Source organism: Alosa alosa, chromosome 24, assembly GCF_017589495.1.
Source record: "Alosa alosa isolate M-15738 ecotype Scorff River chromosome 24, AALO_Geno_1.1, whole genome shotgun sequence".
Taxonomy (NCBI): Eukaryota; Metazoa; Chordata; class Actinopteri; order Clupeiformes; family Clupeidae; genus Alosa; species Alosa alosa.
In genome coordinates this window covers 7,864,641-7,886,675 of record NC_063212.1, presented here as the reverse complement: position 1 = coordinate 7,886,675, position 22,035 = coordinate 7,864,641, and the positions used below count along the sequence as shown (strand labels likewise).

The 22,035-nt window shown below is 45.7% G+C and overlaps 2 protein-coding genes across 2 annotated transcripts in view; both read right to left on the bottom strand.

Moving 5' to 3' along the window:
* Positions 1-14,198, bottom strand: part of LOC125289955 (pyruvate carboxylase, mitochondrial-like) — a 219,245-nt gene extending 205,047 nt beyond the window's left edge. The window contains exons 1-2 of the mRNA XM_048237070.1: positions 14,051-14,198; positions 12,421-12,571 (exon numbers count right to left, since the gene is read on the bottom strand). Of these exons, the coding sequence (XP_048093027.1) occupies positions 12,421-12,571; positions 14,051-14,198 (299 nt within the window). The remainder of the gene's footprint in view (positions 1-12,420; positions 12,572-14,050) is intronic.
* A 2,789-nt stretch (positions 14,199-16,987) lies between these two features.
* On the bottom strand, positions 16,988-21,217 carry LOC125289954 (pyruvate carboxylase, mitochondrial-like). The gene is made up of 3 exons (XM_048237069.1): positions 21,002-21,217; positions 19,271-19,436; positions 16,988-17,097 (listed from the first exon to the last, which is right to left on the bottom strand). The coding sequence occupies exons 1-3, from the start codon at positions 21,215-21,217 to the stop codon at positions 16,991-16,993; spliced, it is 489 nt and encodes a 162-aa protein (XP_048093026.1). The 3' UTR covers positions 16,988-16,990.
* Between the last annotated feature and the right edge of the window lie 818 nt (positions 21,218-22,035).

The following is a 22,035-nucleotide window of genomic DNA, read 5'->3' as shown; positions in this document are numbered from 1 at the left end:
CGCATGGATAGTGGGCATTAGTGATCACATGAAAAACAGTAGAACATTGTGGGTCATTAGAAAACGGACCGCATGGATAGTGGGCATTAGTGATCGCATGAAGAACAGTAGAACATCGTGGGTCATTAGAAACCGGACCGCATGGATAGTGCGCATTAGTGATCGCATGAAGAACAGTAGAACATTGTGGGTCATTAGAAACCGGACCGCATGGATAGTGGGCATTAGTGATCGCATGAAGAACAGTAGAACATCGTGGGTCATTAGAAACCGGACCGCATGGATAGTGGGCATTAGTGATCGCATGAAGAACAGTAGAACATCGTGGGTCATGAGGTTAATTCACACCACCACAGAGAAGAAGACCCAGTTGGTCAAGGCTTTATTCTTGCATCTGTGCAGAGGGAGAGAGCAACTTCACACAATTGATTCTTTATCCCCTGATAATAAACCCTCTGACGAGTTCAGAGAAGACTACCCCCAAACCGACATCTCATCTCAACCGTTCCTCCGAGCCAATCAACATTCGACAAGTGCATATCCGTCAACCGTACACTTTCGAACATGGCGCTGGTCACAAAGTCATCCTCCACCAATTTTTCCCAGAGAGTGTATCTCCGCGTGCCAGAGCTGATGAGAACAGATTGGGCTGACCGCATTGCTGCCACAGAAGCCTCTTCTCTGCCAAACTGCGATAACTGACCCCAGCATCGAGAGAAGAAGGTTTTATTCCAATCAAGGTGTTTATATATGTCATTTTCATCCCGATTGAGCAATTGTTCCGATTTTAATCGGATAACAAGTGTCCGTATAAACCCACCTTGACATATAATACTGTAACTGACCCCAGCCGAGAGAGCGAAGAGGCTGAAGAATAGAGAGAGCGTCTACACCTCCGTCACTGGCCCCGGCACTGGGACAGGAGCAGGACTGTGCTGCTCTTGCTCCGAAATCAACTCCAAATCAATAACTAACTCACATCAATCTTGTCTGTCGCGAATAGAGTCAGGTAGACAAGCAGAGTCAACACAGTCATATGAGGACATAGCAAGGAGGTGTGTGTGTGTGTGTGTGTGTGTGTGTGTGTGTGTGTGTGTGTGTGTGTGTGTGTGTGCGTGTGTGACGTGTCTGTGCACGTTGTAGCTGACGGAGGGTAATCCTAACTCAAAGTCCCTCACGATTTCTTTTTTTGATGACTTTAATCTTTTCAGCCCAACATCCGGAGAGGCTTTCCCAGACGCGGATTAAAGCTCAGCTCTGGACTAAATGTCATTCTGAATGGAGACTCTTCTTCATTCAAGGCCCAATTTACCTTAATGCCAAGCCCTACAGCCACCCCTACCCCAGCAGTTGGAGCAGTACTACAGAATCTCACAGGATATCAGGACGTGGATCACGATGCAATCATTTTCATCCACTTTATAGCACAGGTCACTGCTATACTGTACACTTAATACTACAGGTAATCATAAAAAACAATTGACTTTTATATTAGTGCCTTATTCACAGAAGGATGAGTGGGGGCAAGGGTTCAGCTTATGCATGTTTCACTATCTAGTTAGTTGAGAGTGACATCGTACTTATTTTATTGTGTCGATGGGTTATGTCAGTACACTGTAATAACAGCACTTTATCTAATGTGGGAACTTATTTTCTTCAACAGCAAAACCTCCACCACTTATAAGAGCAGTTTTAGTCACTGTTTTTGTTCGTTTGTCACAAACATTTTGCTTCACTGAGAAAGCAGGTATGTTCTCCCTTCAGTTTTTCCCTTCTCTCTCTCTGCCTGCTCTACCTCTTCTTCTGACACCTGATTCTCTCTCTCTCTCTCTCTCTCTCTCTCTCTCTCTCTCTCTCTCTCTTTCTCCCTCTCTTTTCTTGACTCTTTTTCTGCATTTTCTTGCTTGAGCTTCATCCTCTCAGCAGTCTTTCCCTTTCCTCTGCTGCCTGGCTCTCCAGCTCTCCTGCGTCTCTCTTTTCTTCTGCGGGAGGAGAGGAGGGGAAGCTTTCTTGCTCGGCAGGGAAACCGTCTGGCTTTTCTCTCTGGTTGTTTTCTCTCTTTTCTTTTTTGGTCGAAAGGAGAGCAGGCCTGAGAAGACGGGGGATTTCACACAAAAAAAGTCTCTCTTTTCTTCCGATCTTGCTGTGTGTGTTATGTTCTCCCTCTCTCCCCTTCTCCCTCTCCTTTTCCCTCTGTTCTTCACTCCTCCCTCTGTTCTTCACTCCTCCCTCTGTCTCACTCCGTCTCCCTCCTTCACCATTCCATTCCATTCCTTCCTCCCTTCCTTCCTTTCTTTGTCCATTCCTCCTCTGTTCTTCACTCCTCCTCTGTTCTTCACTCCTCCTCTGTTCTTCACTCCTCCTCTGTTCTTCACTCCTCCTCTGTTCTTCACTCCTCCTCTGTTCTTCACTCCTCCTCTGTTCTTCACTCCTCCTCTGTTCTTCACTCCTCCTCTGTTCTTCACTCCTCCTCTGTTCTTCACTCCTCCTCTGTTCTTCACTCCTCCTCTGTTCTTCACTCCTCCTCTGTTCTTCACTCCTCCTCTGTTCTTCACTCCTCCTCTGTTCTTCACTCCTCCTCTGTTCTTCACTCCTCCTCTGTTCTTCACTCCTCCTCTGTTCTTCACTCCTCCTCTGTTCTTCACTCCTCCTCTGTTCTTCACTCCTCCTCTGTTCTTCACTCCTCCTCTGTTCTTCACTCCTCCTCTGTTCTTCACTCCTCCTCTGTTCTTCACTCCTCCTCTGTTCTTCACTCCTCCTCTGTTCTTCACTCCTCCTCTGTTCTTCACTCCTCCTCTGTTCTTCACTCCTCCTCTGTTCTTCACTCCTCCTCTGTTCTTCGCTCTCCTTTGGCTCTCCTCTCCTCCTTCTCTCCTTTTTTTCTCCCCTCATGATCCTTCGTTCTCCATTTCACTCCCTTTACTCTCTCACTCCACACTCATCTATCTCTTCTCTTTTCCTCCCCTCTGATCTTCCCTCCTTTTCTCACCTTACTGTCTTTCACACACCATGCTGAACAGGCATGCCAATGGGTTTTTGTGATTTGACTGCCCAATGCTCCACACTACCTTACACACACACACACACACACACACACTCTCTCTCTCTCTCTCTCTCTCTCTCTCTCTCTCTCTCTCTCTCTCTCTCTCTCTCTCTCTCTTTCTCTTCTCACTCACTCACTCACTCACTCACTCACTCGCTCTCACACACACACACACACACACACCTCCTAACCCCTTCCTTTCCTTCGCTCACTCCTCCCACTCACTCACTCCTCCTTCCCTCCTCACTCCTCACTCATGCTCACTCCTCACACACACACACACACACACACACACACACACACACACACACACACACACACACACACACACACACACACACACACACACATACAAACACATGGACAACCCACCTATGGTTGTGTTTATTATGTTTACTCATACTGTAGACTTGTACACACACCGATACACCAATACATGCTCACTGATACACGCGTACAGTTACAGAAAATCTATAATGCACACTTTTACTAACTTGTACACAAACAACACTAAAATGAAAACGCATACACACACATGCACACAGACACACACACACAATGCCTCAGACCACAGCGCCACACACACTCACATACACATACACAAAGCCTCATCACACCAGAGTGCCACACACACACACTCACATACACAAAGCCTCACACCAGAGTGCCACACACACACACACACACACACACACACACACACACAAACACACACACACAACACAGCCTTGCTCAGACACATACACACACGCTCGGCAGAGCCTAATCAATCATCGGCCAATCAATATCCCAGCATGAGTCTGATAAACAACAGCCCAGATCCAGCAGCCCTCTGCAGTTGAAATGAGGAGAGAGGGAGAGAGGGAGTGAGGGAGTGAGGGGCGGGTAGAGTGAGAGAGGGGAAAGAGCGAGAGAGAGAGAGAGAAATAGGAAGGAAAAGTGAGAGAGAGAGAGAGCGAGAGAACCAGGCAGAGAAAGAGAGAGAGAAAAAAAACAGAGGGAAGAAGGAACAATCGAAAAGAGAGAAATAATGGAAAGAAAGACAAAAAAGGGAAACCGTACAGATGCACTGAAGGGGAGGCTGATAGGATGTCAAAGAGCAATTGAGAAGAGGAAGGGAAGAACAAACAGAAGGCAGGAACAACAAAAAAGAGACAGACAGAGGAAAAAGAATGAGGGAGGGACAGGGAGAAAGAGAAAGGAGGGAAGAGTGAGATAAACAAGGTCTCTTACAGAAGTTAAGGGACACAGAGAGCACCAAGCACATCACATACAGTACAGACACATAGACACTGGTTCTCTCTGTCTTTCTCTATCCTTCTCTCACTCTGTGATGCTCATCCATCACTCCCTATCTCTCTCTCTCTGTTCCTCCCACTCTCTCGCTCCGCTCTGCCTCGCCCAGCTCCATCTCCCTCACTCTTCTCCTTTTTCCATTCTTCCTCTACGCTCTGTCACTCCTCCTCCCCCTCCGCTCCAAGTGCCTTTCTTCATCCCTCGCTATCACACCCTGGCCATTGCTCTCCCCCTCTCTCTCTCCTTCTCTCCCTTCTTCCCTCTCTCTCTTTTCCTCCTCTCTCTCTCAAATGAAATTAAATCAAATCAAATGGTGCTTTATTGGCATTAATGAGTAAAGTCACTGTTGCCAAAGCTACAAGTATAACATGTTAATAATCAACTTTACATAAGTATTGGTATAGAGTAAAATGAAATAATGAAAGGAAAGTAAAAAAATATATATAATAATAATAATGTGAAAAGGATAAATGGTAAATGGTATTAAAAGGACAGTAATAGCTTCAACAATAGTGCTATACTGTAGGAAAAATAGAAATAAAAAATTTATTATTGTAAACACATTATATGCCTACACTTGCAGATACATCTACATAAATCAATTTGAGGTAAATAGCAATACCTAATATCAAACATAGTATTTACATGTACACAAAGGGGATAAACTCATCAACTCATCACATGAAAGTTACAACTTTTCTCTTGTTTTATGGCAGGTCATAATATATTCTGCAGCTAGGCATGAACAGTTTGGTTCCTCTCCCAATAATATATATAGTTTTCTTTGTGGAGATAGATTTTCAAATTCTGTTATATGCTTTTTGAATTCAGCAAAAAAGGTCCCTTATGGTGCATATCTGATGCAATTAAGAAGGAAATGTTCCTCGTTTTTTCTACATCATTTTATGCAGAAGCTACAGTTCCTCATATGTCTAGGCACCCATGTTTGTCTATGTCTACCAGTTTCAATTTGTAGGCTATGGTCACTGATTCTGTATTTTGTCAGTGTTGTTCTTTTCTATCTATCTTTGATGTCATTTAAGTATGGGGCTATACAGTAATTTCTGTTCAGGGTTCTGTATATATCTAGTTTGTCATTCGTTTTTATTTCTTCCTTCCAGAATTTAGTGTAATGCATCTGATTTGTGTTGTCAATTTCTTTCAGTATAGATTTTGTCATGTGACTGAGGCTGTTTATGTTATTTTTGTTTGCAATTTGGAATAAGGGGTCACACTTCTGGGTAAGGGATTTGTGCTTGAAAGCCTTATGGTGGTATGTGCCAGCATTGCTTTTTGCCAGATGTAACCAAAATTTGGAGGCCCTTTTGTCGATGTCGATAAGTAAAGGAACCTCCCCAATTCAGAAGCGGCAGGCCAAGTTGGATGATGTTCTATGTACACCCAAGACATCTTTACAGATTTGTAGGTGCAGTAACTCAGTTGGGCCCTTATCCCACTTTTTATAATCAAGCCCGTAAAGGGGTCCCCAAATCTCACTGCCATACAGAGCAATAGGCTTGATAATGGAGTCCATAATCTTGAGCCAGAAGTTAGTTGGTGGATTGAATTTATTAAGCTGTTTTTTAATGAAGAAATATGTCCTTCGTGCTTTGTCAGCCAGGTTTTTTGATGCCAGATTAAATCTTCCTGATGATGTTATTGTAAGTCCTAAATAGTTATAATGTGATACTTGCTTTATGGCAGTTTCCCCAATTTTAAAATTGGTTTCTTTTCCTGATTTCTTTTGAAAAACCATTATTTTTGTATTGTCAGTATTAATCATCACCTCTCTCTCTCTCTCTCTCTCTCTCTCTCTCTCTCCCTCCTTCCCTCTCTCTCTTTCCCTACTCCTTCTCTCTCTCTCTCCTTCTCTCCATCCTTCCCTCTCTCTCTTTTCCTCCTCCTTCTCTCTCTCTCTCTCTCACTCATTCTCCTTCTCTCCAGACACACTATATCTATCACATTATGGCACACAGTGGCGTGACCGAGTTTAGACAAGGTCACTATGAGACCACACGTTGGCACACACACACACACACTCACACACTTAAACACACACAACACACAACACACACACACACACACACACACACACACACACACACACACACACACGAGCTCCTTATCCAACTCAGCTCCCAATGAAAGGCGAGGTGAAGGAAAAAGCCAGAAGGCATTACAACACACTCTCTCTGCACCGACATCTGCCTTCACACGGCCTACTGTGATTAACCAGACAGGGCAAAATGGAAAGACATGAAAACCTGCATAGAGGGATCATTTTGTAAAGTAAAGACTCCAGAACAGAAACAGACAAGCGCAACAGCACATGGTACGGCCGGTTTATTGATAAGATATGATCTATCAATAAACTCTATCTTCTGTAAAGACAAAACACTAACACTGAAGGGTTAATGAGGCCCCCTTTCTTCTTGCACATGCACCCTCTGGGAAATGTAGGCGTATGCAATGCCTAGCCAGGTGTGTGTTTGTGTGTGTGTGCAGGTCGGACGCAGGTCGGACGTAGGAAATACCCCCCCCCCCCCGAAGCTGAGGAGACGCAGCCTAAATGAAGCGCTAATGAGGCGGCTGTTTATGACACGACACCCGTGCTAGCCTGTCATTTATCCCTGGCGCTTTAGCAGCTTGATTGACAGAGGAGCTAATTCTCTATTAGTGCCGGGGCGCGCTGACGGAGGACGTGTGACAGTTCGATGGAGAGGAGGTATGCAGGGGCATGTGGGCGGGGGGGTGATATTGAGGCACGTAATGACAGTTTTTTAAAAAGTGTCTTCAGATGGATTGATTGCACTCAAAAGGAGAGCAAATCTAAAGGCCATGTCCGACAGCAAGGCAGGATGGGAAGGGAGATGAGGAGAAACAATAAGGGTTTGATTGCGGGAGACGTTTCAAAGATGCCACGGGCAATTTTCGACGTGGGGGCCGGATCGATGTCGCCCTGCTATCACACCCCGCGTCACGCCGTTTTCTGTCCGAGAGCGATGCTGAAGAACCACCTCCCGTCTTCCGTCTAGTAGGCCCTTGAATCGTAAAAAACTCGCATGATTTGAAAAGTTTGCAACCAGCTCCAATCTTACGTGGAAAGAAGGCTAAACTTTAAGACATGCGTGCTTGAACTCCGTGACCTCAATGTCTCAAGACTGATGAAGAGTGCGCATACTGTTAAAAGTAAGCGTCGCCACCTGCTGTTGGCTTGCGTGCACAGCAGCCCGAGAAGGTACCACCAGCCTGCGGCCCTCGCATCTCCCTCCGCCGTGTGCACCACACCCCGGCGTCTCCGCCTGCATCTGCCCGTGGCGGCGTTCCACAAAAAAAAAACACATCTCTGCCACAGGCCCAACTCTGCCTCCAAATATTGACTTTCTCTCTTCCCTCATCCCTCCATCCCTCCCCCTCTCTCTCTCTCTCTCCCTCCTCCTCTCTTCCACCTGCCGCTGCGAGCGGGTTCTTACACATACAGAGGAGACACACTTATCAAATGTGACGGGCTGCTGTTTGTCATTTGATAAGTTTGGCTTCCTTCCAGTGGGGAAGGTATTAGTTGTCTTATTCGGCACACTCACTCAAAGTTACACACACACACAGGTGCACACACACACACACACACACACACACACATGAATGGTGTGGCATGCAATGCGAGTAAATCTGAGAGGAATTCGATTCTTAACGGTGCATCACCTGATCACTAAAACACACTGGGATTATGGATTTATCCCGACAGACACAACCAATGGCTCCTGCTTAGAGGGTATTTGCAGCATGTGTGTGTGTGTGTGTGTGTGTGTGTGTGTGTGTGTGTGTGTGTGTGTGTGTGTGTGTGTGTATGTGTGTGTGTGTGTGTGTGTGTGTGTATGTGTGTGTGTGTGTGTGTGTGTGTGTGTGTGTGTGTGTGTGTGTGTGTGTGTGTGTGTGTGTGTGTGTGTATGTGTGTGTGTGTGTGTTTGTTTCCGGTGGAGCCAGTGAACCTGCTGCTATTGTTAATGTAATTAGTGTCTACATGGACTCGGTTGGGTGTACTAGTAAATCAGCGTGTTATGATAAAGAAGGATTTATGCAAGTTCAAATTGTTATTATTGGGCAAACAAGATATTCAGTGTCGGAGTGAAGATGTTAGGAGCAGAATATAACAGAAGATCCACCAGAAACAAAGCGGCCGCATTGATTGAGAGTCTGTGTGTGTGTTTGTGTGTGTGTGTGTGTGTGTGTGTGTACAGTGAGTGAGTGAGTGAGTGAGTGAGTGAGTGAGTGAGTGAGTGAGTGATTGTGTGTGTGTGTGTGTGTGTGTGTGTGTGTGTAAGCCACTGGCTGGACTGAGAGATTGCAGGTTAATCCCTACAAAGAGTGTCCGTTCCCAGTGTGCAGGCAGGTGGGGGTGATTTGATGTTCCTGTAAGTCTTTACTCCCCCAACGCCCTCCCCTCCACCACAATGATCCAAATGTCATTGTCATACTAGTCCAGTACTTTCTCTCTCCATACACACACACACACACACACACACACACACACACACACACACACACACACACACACTTCTGTCTCTATTATTAAGGCTGAAAGTGGGGTCCTGTCATAATCCTCACACTCCTACTTCAGTGACATTAGCATAAAACTCCCGTAAATGGCGGAGTCCTGCCTGGAAAAACAGCACATGTCATCGTCACACCCCGGGAGATGTGGACTGGAACAGGACAATGATGGAGGGACAATGAAGTCAAACCCAACAGGCCCCTCTCTCTCTCTCTGTCTCTTTTTATTCTTACCTCTCTCTCATCTCTCTATTCAATTTGAATTCATTTCAGAGAAGATTTATTTGCTTGAATGTGACATTCCTGTACTTCCAAATCTCTGAGCATATATTAGACTAAAGTAGAGAAATAAAATAACCATCAATATCTCTCACCTCTCATCACATCCCCCTCAGAGACATCTCTTTTTCTCTCACTATTTCTCACTCTATTACCCCTCTCTCTCTCTCTCTCTCCTTCTATCCATCCTGTGTCTTTGTCTCTCTCTCTCTCTCTCTCTCTCTCTCTCTCTCTCTCTCTCTCTCTCTCTCTCTCTCTCTCTCTCTCTCTCTCTCTCTCGTTCCCGTACCCTGTCCAGGTCTGCCCAGTGACCTGAGGAGAAAGTGTAATATTGGTCCATTTCAGAATTGGCCCCCGTGGTGAGGTGAGGGCGCTGTAGCATGACAGTGGGCGGCCGCATCAGATAAGGGGTTACGAGCAGAGCCCAGAGCTGTGATCAGGTTCAGAGACTCCACCCCCTCTCTCCTCCTCAATCTCCCAGCGATGGGCCCTTTGACTTTAGAGAGGGGAACACAGATCAGTGGAATCACTCTCTAGGATGCCAGCAAAGTGATTGGAAGCTGAGGAGCGGTTAACTCTTTTGCTATGAATAACACAGCCTTAGAGTGTTACTATCAAGGATTCAAGGATTCAGAGTGTTATTGTCCATACGTAAAAGGTACAGCAGACCAAGTGTAATGAACCTCTGACTTGAATGCTTCTCCCACAAGGGGTTGGCTGGCAATGCAGCTAACTGGTTCACAAACACCTGCTAATTTCCTCCAATTGTCTAACGTTTTGAGCAGTCCTGCTGGGCCTGTTTCTGTGCATTGCTGTTCTGGTGGCACATTCCCACTGATATTGGACAAAAAGAAAATGATTTAATCATCGGTAGGCACATTTTCATGAGCATCCAATCAGAACACATGGAGCTGGTTATGTGGTTGCCCAGCAACATCGCTCAAAAAGGTATCCCATGTACCAACACCTTAAGAGTTGGCATAAAAAAGACTTGGGGTGTTGATTATGGGAATGAATGCAGGGCTGTGGCCTGCTCAGCCAGCAAGTGTGTGTGCCAGTGTGTGAGTGGGTGTGTGAGCGAGTATGTTGGTGAGTGTGTGTGCCAGTGTGTGAGTGAGTATGTGAGCGAGTATGTTGGTGAGTGTGTGTGCCAGTGTGTGCGTGAGTGAGTGAGAGGAGGCTCACTGTGTCCTGTGCCATTTGATACAGAGAACAGATGTGGCAGCCTTGTGACGGCGCTGACGACTGGAGGTTAACCTGCAGCGCTCTCACACAATCTAATCCAGACAAAGGGATAACCACCACGTCTCTCTCTCTCACACACACACACACACACACACACACACACACACAGACAAGACGAGACGAGATTTAGCCCCCTTCCCCCACCTGCTAAATTACTCTGTCGGACAGACCAAACACGATTCTGTCTCCTGCATTCTCTGAAAACCTCTCTCTCTCTCTCTCCATCCCTCCCTATTCTCTCACTTCCTCCCCCACTCCTTCTATCCTCCCCTTTCACCCCTCATGGCTCTTGAAATGAGAACATTAAAAGAGTCCTCGTCCTCGCCTTCATTTTGGCTTAAATCCGGCCCTCCCTCTCTTTCTCTCCCTCTTTCCCCTCTCTCTCTCTATCTCTCCCTTTCTCTCTCTCTCTCTCTCTCCCTCTCTCTTTCTCTTCAGGGGCTTATGAAGATGAGACACTGCTCTCCACTCCACTCCACTCCCCTCCTCTCCTCTTCTGGCTCCAGATCAGACTTACAGCCACAGGCATGGAGGACCTATCTCCTCGGAATAAAAGCCAGACTGTCCATTCCGGCATGGGAGTGCGTCTGTGCATGTGTTGTGTGTGTGTGTGTGTGCGTGTGTGTGTGTGTCATACTTTTGCCCACTTACTTTTAATAGAAGTGTTTTTCAGTCTGGTGCACTGTGTATTAGTGAGTATAGATGCAAGTGTGTGTGTGTGTGTGTGTGTGTGTGTGTGTGTGTGTGTGTGTGTGTGTGTGTGTGTGTGTGTGTGTGTGTCCAAATGTGTATGTAGTTGTCTCTCCCTACCTTAATTTGAATATATGTCTATCCCAACCTCACTGTCTGTCACAAGAGTAGATGTATGGCTGCATGTCAATGTATGCCTCCACCTGTGGTTCTCACTCTCACTAAATGAATGTGAATGAGCTTCTGTCTCAGCCTGTCCCAGTGTGTGTGTGTGTGTATATGTTTGTGTGTATGTGTGTATGTGTGTGTGTGTGTGTGTGTGTGTGTGTGTGTGTGTGTGTGTGTGTGTGTGTGTGTGTGTGTGTGTGCGCGTGCGTGCATTGTTAACAAGACTCATGTGTCCGAGAAACAGATCTATCAGTCCGTGCTTTGCTGGACGCATTTCGGTCTGACCAATAAGCCTGCGTGGAGTAGCAGCTAAGGTCATAACTCTTTGGAAGGCTCGGTGCACAGTCTGTTTAGGAACGCTCACAGCACCAGAGGAATCAATAAATAGAGCAGAGATCGGTTGTTTCATTGTGCATTCATTCACACAGCATTGCAGTGCGAGAGAGATAGAGAGAGAGAGAAAAGAGAGATAGAGAGAGATAGAGAGAGAGAAAGAAGACGAAAAAACATAAGAAAGCATCAAATAGACATGCATAATCCATTTCCCCAAGGAAGAGCTCAGTAGTCTTTCTCTAGTCACACACCCAAATATCTCAGCATTATAAATGCGCCAGTGCCACTGTGTCTGGATGGGATACAGTGATCTGTGTGTGTGTGTGTGTGTGTGTGTGTGTGTGTGTGTGTGTGTGTGTGTGTGTGTGTGTGTGTGTGTGCGTGCGCAAGTGTGTGAGCATGCATGAAAGTAAGTGGATGTTTTTAAGTGTGAGTACCTGCTTAAGCAGGTTGACTGAGTCATGAATACGTTTCCCTCTGAGATGTCTCTAATATGTGTGCATTTGCATACATCTCCCATACATCTCCCTGCCTGTGTGTAAATCTATGTGCTTGTCTATGGAGGTGTGCACTGGGATGTCTCTGTGTGTGCCAACATGCAAATGTATGTGCATCTCTGAGTATGCATCTGTGCTTGAGTTCTTGACTATGAATAGTATTCATGTTTGTATGTGTATTTAACTGTATAAGTATATGTAGTGTGTATAAGAGTATGACTAAGTTAGTGGGTGTGGGAATATGTGAAGGGGGAGGTGTGTGTACGTGTGTGTGTGTGTGTGTGTGTGTGTGTGTGTGTGTGTGTGTGTGTGTGTGTGTGTCTGGCCAGGATGACGGAGTCGGCTGTCAGTCTGTCCCTGATTTGTGGGTCTAGCTGGGCAGCAGGGGCGATCTCCACCACCTTCTGATGCCGTCTCTGGATGGAGCAGTCCCTCTCATACAGGTGGATCACATTCCCATACTTATCACCTGGAGAGAGAAAGAGAGAGAGAGAGAGAGAAAGAGAGAGAGAGAGAGGAGAGAGTATGGAAGAGTTTATTCCCAATGAGATGTTAAAGTTGTGTGAGTTGTGTAGATAGGTACAGTGTGTATGATGGTAGAAGTATGTGTGTCTGTTGGGATAAGAGGGTGTGTGTATGCATGTTCATGTATGCATGTGTGGGGGTAGTGTAGTGGTTAAGGAGCTGGGTTAGCATGCAGTTGGTTGAAAAGTTGTGGGTTCAATTCCCGGCTTCCACCGTTGTGCCCTCGTGCAAGGCACTTAACCCCAAGTTGCTCCGCGGACAATGGCCCTTGTAACATGTTAGTCACTTCGGATAAATAAATGTAGTTAGTTGCTAAATGAACGTGCGTACGTGTGTGTGTGACCATGTGCACATTGCATGCATTGATTGCAGCAAATCCACCACTGCTCTGAATCCCACTAGCAGCAAACTCTGGCTTCCAGCCTCGTGGCTGCTGCACCTCTGTGGGGGAATTAGTCTCCTTTCCTCAGGCTCACACACACACCCCAACCCACCTCCTTTCCCCGGGCTCAGGATAACTCAGACCCATCAACGGTACACACTCGGGCGCTGAATATTTCAACACACAAGATTTACCAAGGACGCTTCCCTGATAAGTTAAAAATTCATCTACACGAGTACAATTAAACAAATGGAGATGGATAGCATGAACAAAAGGGGGATTCACAGAGCACACAGATTGGGTCTAAAAGCTGCTTCTAGAATGCTTAAAAGAGAGAGAATAAGAAAAGAGAAACAAAAGAGAAGAGGGAGAAAATGACAGCAATTTAAAACAGAAATGGGTAAAAAATGAAGAAGGTATCATGACAACTCCTGAAAAAAAAAAAAAAAACAAGGAAAACACAGACACTCAGAAGGCAAAGGGAACAGAGAGAGAGAGAGAGCCAAACAAGAGAGAGAATAAATGAAGGAAGAAGCCGGGAGATAAAGCGCCCACTCAGGCCTCTAAACGCTCTGAACGCCCCCCGGCCACGGAGCGCTCTCATGTTGTGATGCTGCAATGTTGACGCGCAGAAGCAACGCCGTAACAAGCTGACTTAAATTCCATCTGCCCGTTATTGACTTTAACGCAGCACACCCGAGATACAAATCAGCCATAATGAGAGCAAGGACTGGGGTGTAATGACTAAACAATGTTCCAGGCAGGCTAATAAATCATGGCGAAGAAGTCGGAGATCCAACCAATAACACACACACACACACACACACACACACACACACACACACATGTATGTACGCACACACACACGTACGCTCAAACACACACACATTCTATCTCACACATGCAAGGACACCTGAGGGATGGCAAAAGCACAGAGAAAAAAAGAGCACAACCACTGTCAGTGAAGACACACACACACACACACACACACACACACACACACACACACACACACACACACACACACACACAGATACTCACCTAGAATCTGCACCTCAATGTGCCTTGGTTTCTCAATGAACTTCTCCACAAACAGAGAGCCGTTGCCAAAGGCTGCCAAGGCCTCAGAGAAAGCCCTGTTGTAGTTCTCCTCGAGTTCCTGCAGGCCCAGCATATCAATCAGACTCATTAGCGCGTGCCCTCTCCTCCATAGAAACAAGCATGATGCTAAAGCGATGAGATTAGTGCAATGCTGGCCACTTAACGGGCGCAAGTGAAATATGTTGTGACAATATTTGGACTGTGATTACCAAACCGCACTAAAGTCTTGCAGCCATTTAGTGCACATTACTAATTAAAGAGCTCTTTGTTTTGTTGCTGGTAAAAGCCTAGAAAATACAAAGGCTGGACACGATGACTATCACACAAACAGAGAGAGAAAACAAACACACAGAGAGACACACACACACACACACACACACACACACAAAGAAAAAAATGTGTGTACACATACAGCAAGTGCACACACACACACACACACACACACACACACACACACACACTTATACACATACACATACACATACACATACACATACACATACACATACACATACAGTACACATATGCATAATGTATCCATGCACAGTGAGACACACAATGAGCCATACATACAGCATATTTTTATAGACCTAGTAATCTCATAATCCCATTTGTTATACACTAGTGCATACATTGTGTATACTGCAATGCATACTGTACTCAATGACATGAATATAAGCTTGATCATGTATGCAAGTGATCACACATGATCATGCCAGCTAATATGCCTCATCTGTTAAGAGTTTGATCATTTATCATACAGCTCACCAGGATGCTCATCACTCACATTCAAATTCAAATTCAAAGTTGCTTTATTAGCATGACTGTATGGGAACAGTGTTGCCAAAGCTATTGTTAAATACAACATAACATACAAGAACATAAGACCATAAAAGGAAAGGAAAACAAAAGCAAAAAATAAATAAGAAGGAGGGGTGGGGGTACATAAAATATCTCCCTCTCCACTCCCTCCCTCTATTTCATCTCTCTCTTTTTCTCTCTTTATCTCTCTCTATATCTCTCTGTCTGTCTGTCTCTTTATCTCTCTATATATATATATCTGATTGTCCCTCTCTCTCTCTTTATCTCTCTCTATATCTCTGTCTGTCTGTCTCTCTATCTCTCTCTGTATATATCTGATTGTCTCTCTCTATCTCTTTCTCTCTCTATCTCTCTGTCTGTCTGTCTCTATATATATATGATTGTTCCTCTCTATCTCGTTCTCTCTCTTTCTCTCTCTCTATTCCACAATAAATGAAGCCGTTCGTTGGTCCCCAAGGGGGGTGAGCGGAAATCCAGGAGCTTTAAGTCTTTAGGACGCAGGCTGTGTATTCATTAGCATAGGACAGCGTCCAATCGGCCCATCGACTGGGAAAACAATCAGATCTAATCAGACACTAAAGAGATGCCACCCACCCCACCAGAGCATTGATCCACCCAGGAAGCACACTTTAAGAAAGAGTCTCCATTCGGGCGGTGCTAATAGTCAGTCAGACACACACACGCGGCACACACACACACACACACACACACACACACACACACACACACATACACACAGCATATATTCATTTATATACGCTATCTCTCTCTCTCACACACACACACACACACACACACACACACACACACACTTACTCACAACCCCCCCACATAAACACACAAACACACACACACACACACACACACACACACACACACACACTCACTCACTCACACACACACTCACTCACAACCCTCCAAATACACACACTCACACACAGACACAGACACAAATACACACAGATATACAGATACACATAGACACACACACACACACACAAGCCCACAAACCCACTCACACTGCAGCCTAACCAGAGCTTGGCTGAATGGGCTTTTAAAAAGATTGGCGGTAAGGTTAATATCTGACAGATATTAGTGGGATTTGTAACGTCGTTTGCACTGGGCATGTGTAACCAAAGCTCGGAGAGCAGCTTAGTCAACACTATTTCCTAAAAGACCTGAGTCACTCTCCACTGGATGAGCCTAGCGGGACTTTCTCTTCCCTCTCCAGGCCAGCATTAGAACAGCAAGCCTCTAATCTAAACCGAGACCCGTTTTGTCTTTCCATTCTATTTCATTCTTTCATGCCGTGCAAAGAGCTCGGTAATGATGTCTCCGTAGCTCTGGGCTTGGCTTGGCTGGCGGTTACAAAGCAGGGCGCTTTAGCCGACCTGACAAATCCTCCGCCTGAAACGTGCCGTTTTCTAGGTCTGTAATTCCGAGCACACATCCCTTTATCCATTTCCCAGACATTGAGGTCCGTGAGAAATAAATCATGAAGCAGGGTCTGAGTCTTATCAAATCGGAACAAATCTCAGATATGAGAGGTGGAGAGAGAGAGAGAAAGAGAGAGGGAGAGAGAGAACAGAAGCTGTTCTTGTAGTGGGAAAAGAGTTTTAGTGACCCTGGTGCTCTCTTACTCTCAGTCTGCAGTACATTTCCTTCCTGTCTCAAGAGGTTTAGCTCTCTGAATGTTAAGAACACGGATCTATAGACCCCCCCACACACACACACACACACACACACATACCCCACACCACCACCCCACACACATACACAAGCACACAGACAAACACACACACACACACAAACATAACTACAAATAAACACTCACATACACACATACACACACACACACACATGCAAACACACACACACACACACACACACACACACACACACACACACACAAACACACACACACACACACACACACACACACACACACACACACACACACACACACACACACACACACACAGACACAGACACACACACCTTTGACCACATGCCCACCTCAGACATTCCTTTGACCAAGATGCCGGGTGGCCCTCCTCCTCAGAGGGCTGCTTTAAAGATGATGGGGAAGCCGTAGGTCTTGGCAAACTCCTCTGCCTCCTTCAGTGACGAGATGGGCGCATTGGTACCAGGAACCACGGGCACACCTGAGCATACACACACACACACACACACACACACACACACACACACATACTCACACACACAGACACACATCACACACACACATAGACACACACATATTCACACACAAAGACACACACATACACACAGATATCTCATTTATTTATAGGCATGACTGCATGTACTTACTTACAGAGTTTTACAATTGCTTAAACACTAAAATTAAAGGTATACCACGGTTAGCAAAACACTAATCGGGAGTAAAACATCAGCCCAGATTTGCACAACTATAAGCATATTATCAGCACCTCACTTTTTGCAAAACAGTACACACATTGATTTACAAACCTCCAAACGTATTTCTCTATTTTAGATAATATCTCCTCTTTGGCACTACCTTCCAAAATACACACCCACGAACCAATTGTTTAAACACATCCATCGGGTGTGAAGAGACTTGAAGGTGTTTACAGTTCTTTACAATTGCTAAAACACTTAACTCAATTCTCTGAACCAAATTCTCAGTTGCCTGAACACATTTCTCCAATCTTTTGGCAAAACCATAAACAGTTTTCACATATACGGTAAAACACAATTTGCAGACCTCATAGACTCTTTTTCCAAGACTCTAAACACAAGTGACCTACCTAGTTCAGAGCGTAAATAGGTTGCTGAACAGTGCAGGTCCATATCAACAATGGACTCAGTGAGGCATTAGGAGTACTGCACTGTAGGCTGTAGACTGCAGTGTACTTCTCTTTTACAGTACACATGCACACACACACACACACACACACACACACACACACACACACACACACACACACACACACACACACACACACACACACAACACACCCTCATTTGCTTTCCTGGGTTTGACTCTAAGTTGCTTGTGCTTGCTATGAAATTGGCGGAGTAATCTTGGCAAGAAATATCACACTTAAAAATCTGCTCAGATGAGATTCATTGACAGCCTGCAAGCTTAGCTACCCTTCCTCGAAATCCTATGACTGTGGGGAGTTTGTTCAAGAACTTGTGCAAAAATATGTGAATCCGTTCATGAATAGGAGATGACTGCAGAGATATGGCTACCGAAGACAGAGACAGCTGAATTGCAATGTATATAGAGAAAATCTCTGTTAATTCTCATAACCAGGCCCAGATAGAACTTAGTCACTTTAATCTTTAAGTCTTTGGTAATGTGAGATATGTTGGCTGTCTTCCTTCATTTGTGACTTTTTAAACAAATGTTAAAAAAACAAGCTAGGCCACATCACTTGCGTCCACCTGGATTTCTACTGTGTGTCACAAGAAAAACTGTAGGCTCATATGTAGCAGGAACAGGATCTTCAGCAAAGGATGGCCTGAGAGACCCCATAACTGGTGCTCAGCAAATAGCCAAGTACCACCCAATGGATTTTCATTTGATCTACCACTCTCAGGCTATTTGCTTGTTTCTCTGTGGGCCCTCAAGATAATTATCCTGTGTGCAAAAAAATATGCGCAAGGTAATAACTTTAAGAGAACAGCTGAGTACATGAGACGACTCAATTAAATACCATCCGAAAGAACTTCATCCAATGGCTTCACGTCCCTTTGTTTCCGTAGAGATGGCAAAATGTCACAAAAACATTTGTGTCTTTTTTACTGGGCTTTCTCAGCAGAAGCGCTGTACTTATCCTCTTAAGAGCCTCTACCGGATTCCATTATTGAAAAGTAGTTTTATTTTAGTTTTCAAACCACTCAAACTACAATAGCTATATGCCAAAATGGCAAATATATCCAGAATGACTTGAAATTCCCTTCTTTAAGCTGTTGAGTTGGTTCATAATGGAAAACCTTAGTCACCATCTTTAAGCAGTTGATCTAGTCATAGTGGATAACCATATCCGGTGTCTCTTTAAACTGTTGAGATGGCTCCAGCTAGTCATAGTGGACAACCTTAGCTACTGCCTTTATGCTTCGGGGATGGTTCCAGCGGGTCACAATGGATAGCCTTAGCCACTGTCTTTAAGCGGTTGAGATGCCTCCAGCCAGTCATAGTGTATAACCTTAACCACGGTCTCTTTAAACTGTTGATTTGGTTCCAGCTAGTCAGGGTGGATAGCATTATCCACTGTGGCCTGTTCATGTGTGCAATGCCCTGTCTGTTGTGCTGTTAGTGCTATCTGAGAGTACTGGAGAGAGGTTTACCGGCTTGGATGGCCAGGGCACGAGCCTCCACCTTGTCCCCCATCTGGCGCACCACCTCTGGGGAGGGCCCGATGAAACGAACCCCGGCATCTGCACACGCCTGGGCAAAGTCAGCTCGCTCCGACAGGAAGCCATAGCCCGGATGGATGGCATCAATGTTATTCTCCTGCAGTTCAGACAGACACACACACACACACGAGGAGAGAATAAGATGAGAGGAATAGAGAATAGATGTGTGGATGAGGGAGAAAGAAGAAAAGATAGAGAGACAAAACTAGGAGTGATACAAAGGGGGTAGATTAGGAAAGAAGAAAAAGCTAATAGACATGGAGGGGAAAGACAAAGAAAATGTAGAGGTTCACAGGGAGAAAAAAGTAAAAGAGAGATAGAGAAGAGACAGAGAGAGAGAGAGAGAGAGAGAGAGAGAGAGAGAGAGAGAGAAACGAGAGAGTGGCCAAACACGTCGGGTCCAATTATCCAGTGTGAGAGAACAAGAGGAAATAGTAATTTCATAAAATTGCAATCACCTGCTAAATGAGAAGCCTCTCACGCGCTTGGCAGGTGGTTGCCAGGCGCCGTCAGACGGCCTGGGCACAGGCAGCCTGATTATTCTGGGATGAGGATTATGAGGTTGGCCGCGTGGTCGGTCATTTTTCAGCCGAGCTATGAGTTTGTAATGAATTACTGGGTGTGTTTGTGTTTGGGCCAGTTCTTCTGTGTGTGTGTGTGTGTGTGTGTGTGTGTGATGGAGAATGTGTCAGTGACAGTGTTTTTCATGCAAATGATCCCAAACAATGTCTGTTCCAATGTGAGTGTGAGTGTGTGTGTATGTGTGTGAGTGTGTGTGTGTGTGTGTGTGTGTGTGTGTGTGTGTGTGTGTGTGTGTGTGTGTGTGTGTGTGTGTGTGTGTATGCATGGTTCAAAGTGCTTGTGCTTTTCTATGGCAGTGTGTGTGTGTGTGTGTGTGTGTGTGTGTGTGTGTGTGTGTGTGTGTGTGTGTGTGTGTCTACACAGATATGGCTCTAATTGTTACATCAGTGGCTCGCTTCCCAGACTGACCAGTGATCTGTGGGGACACGGTAGAGGGAGAGCAGGGGGGGGTTCTGGCCTAACAGGACCTCATCTTGGCCGCCTCTCGTCCCCGCCCCAGCTCCCAGTCACATCTGAAACAGATCACTGCTGGACACAGCCACCGAAGCTTTGATTCAGCCTCCAGCTAATGATGGTGACCATCATGGTGGACAGAAAAGGCCCGTTTATTCTGGACCGCGTCCTGCACGGGAGTCTTAACGGCCGGCAAAAACTTCTGAGTGGCCCCCGACTTAGTCATGCGTGATTCTTAGAATCAGACTAGCGTGATTCTCGCCAGCTCATGGATGGCCTTGATGCGACAGTATGTGCCCACCCACTCGCTGGGCTGGCCTTGACTATGTTGTTTATTTATGCATGTTGCAGTGTTTTCTCATGCTGTGTTTGCAGCAATGGCCGCTCTCCATGCGCCAAGCAAATAAAAACAACTATCGTATTTTTTTCAACATCCAGCATTTCATCGATTTGTCCTTGAAGTAGGCTTATAAAGACAACAATGTGAGTAGTCTTCATGGTCCAAGATGTATTATGAACAAATAAAAAGCAAAGGTCAAAGCTCATTTCTCAAGGGAGGTTTAGAGGGTCGGAGTTTGATGGATGCACTGTGCGTGAGAGGGGTGAGATCGATTGATAATGTCTGACCTTGGCTACTTTGATGATGTCCGGGATGTGGAGGTAGGCAGCGACGGGGGGCAGGCCCTTGCCGATCAGGTAGGACTCGTCGGCCTTCTGCCGGTGCACCTGGCTGCGGTCCTGCTCGGAGTAAACGGCCACGGTGCGGATGCCCAGCTCCGTGCAGGCGCGGAACACACGCACCGCGATCTCACCTGGGGAGAGAGGTGAAGAGATGTACTTCATGAAATCTGATGCGCCAAAATAAATATATATGAATGTGTGTGTGCTTGTGTGTGTGTATGCATCCCTGCGTGCGTGTGTGCATGTGTGTGTGCATGTGTGTGTGTGTGTGTGTGTGTGTGTGTGTGTGTGTGTGTGTGTGTCAGTCTGAAGCCTCAAATTAAAGATTTACCAGAGATAGAGAAAAAACACATAGAGCATAAGAGTGCAGGGGCGGAGGTGCAGAATATATTGTTTCAGGATTGGCCACTTATCTGTTGCACCATGTGCTTTGTGTCCCGCCACAACACATCACACAGTGACTCCTTTATCAGCAGGCACTACAGTACATGCATTACCAACCCGAGTGTTAAGTGGGGTTGTGCTGGCACCAAGAAGTGTCAATTGTGGCAAACAAGCTGTTTAGACTCAAGAGACAATCCCCTTGCCTCATTGTTTGTCTTTACTCTAAGCTGCTGGGGCAGATTCAGTTCAGGGAGAGATGGAGAGCAGGCAGATACATTTTTAAAGCCTTTAGTGAACCACCACATGGATCCAGGAGCTCCTAAAAGGCTACTGTGACTAAAATACTGTGTGTGTGTGTGTGTGTGTGTGTGTGTGTGTGTGTGTGTGTGTGTGTGTGTGTGTGTGTAGCCCTACCCCAAGTCCCCCTACACCATAGTAAAGGAGCACATATTTCTAGATCAACAGCAGACCACCATCCCAAATCAGCTGACCACTGGCCTTCGACTATGCACCATTTGCGTAAACACAATCTCACATTGTCAGTAACTGGAGAGGCGCCCCTCCCAGAGGTGAACGGTGAGAGTGGGAGAGGGTGG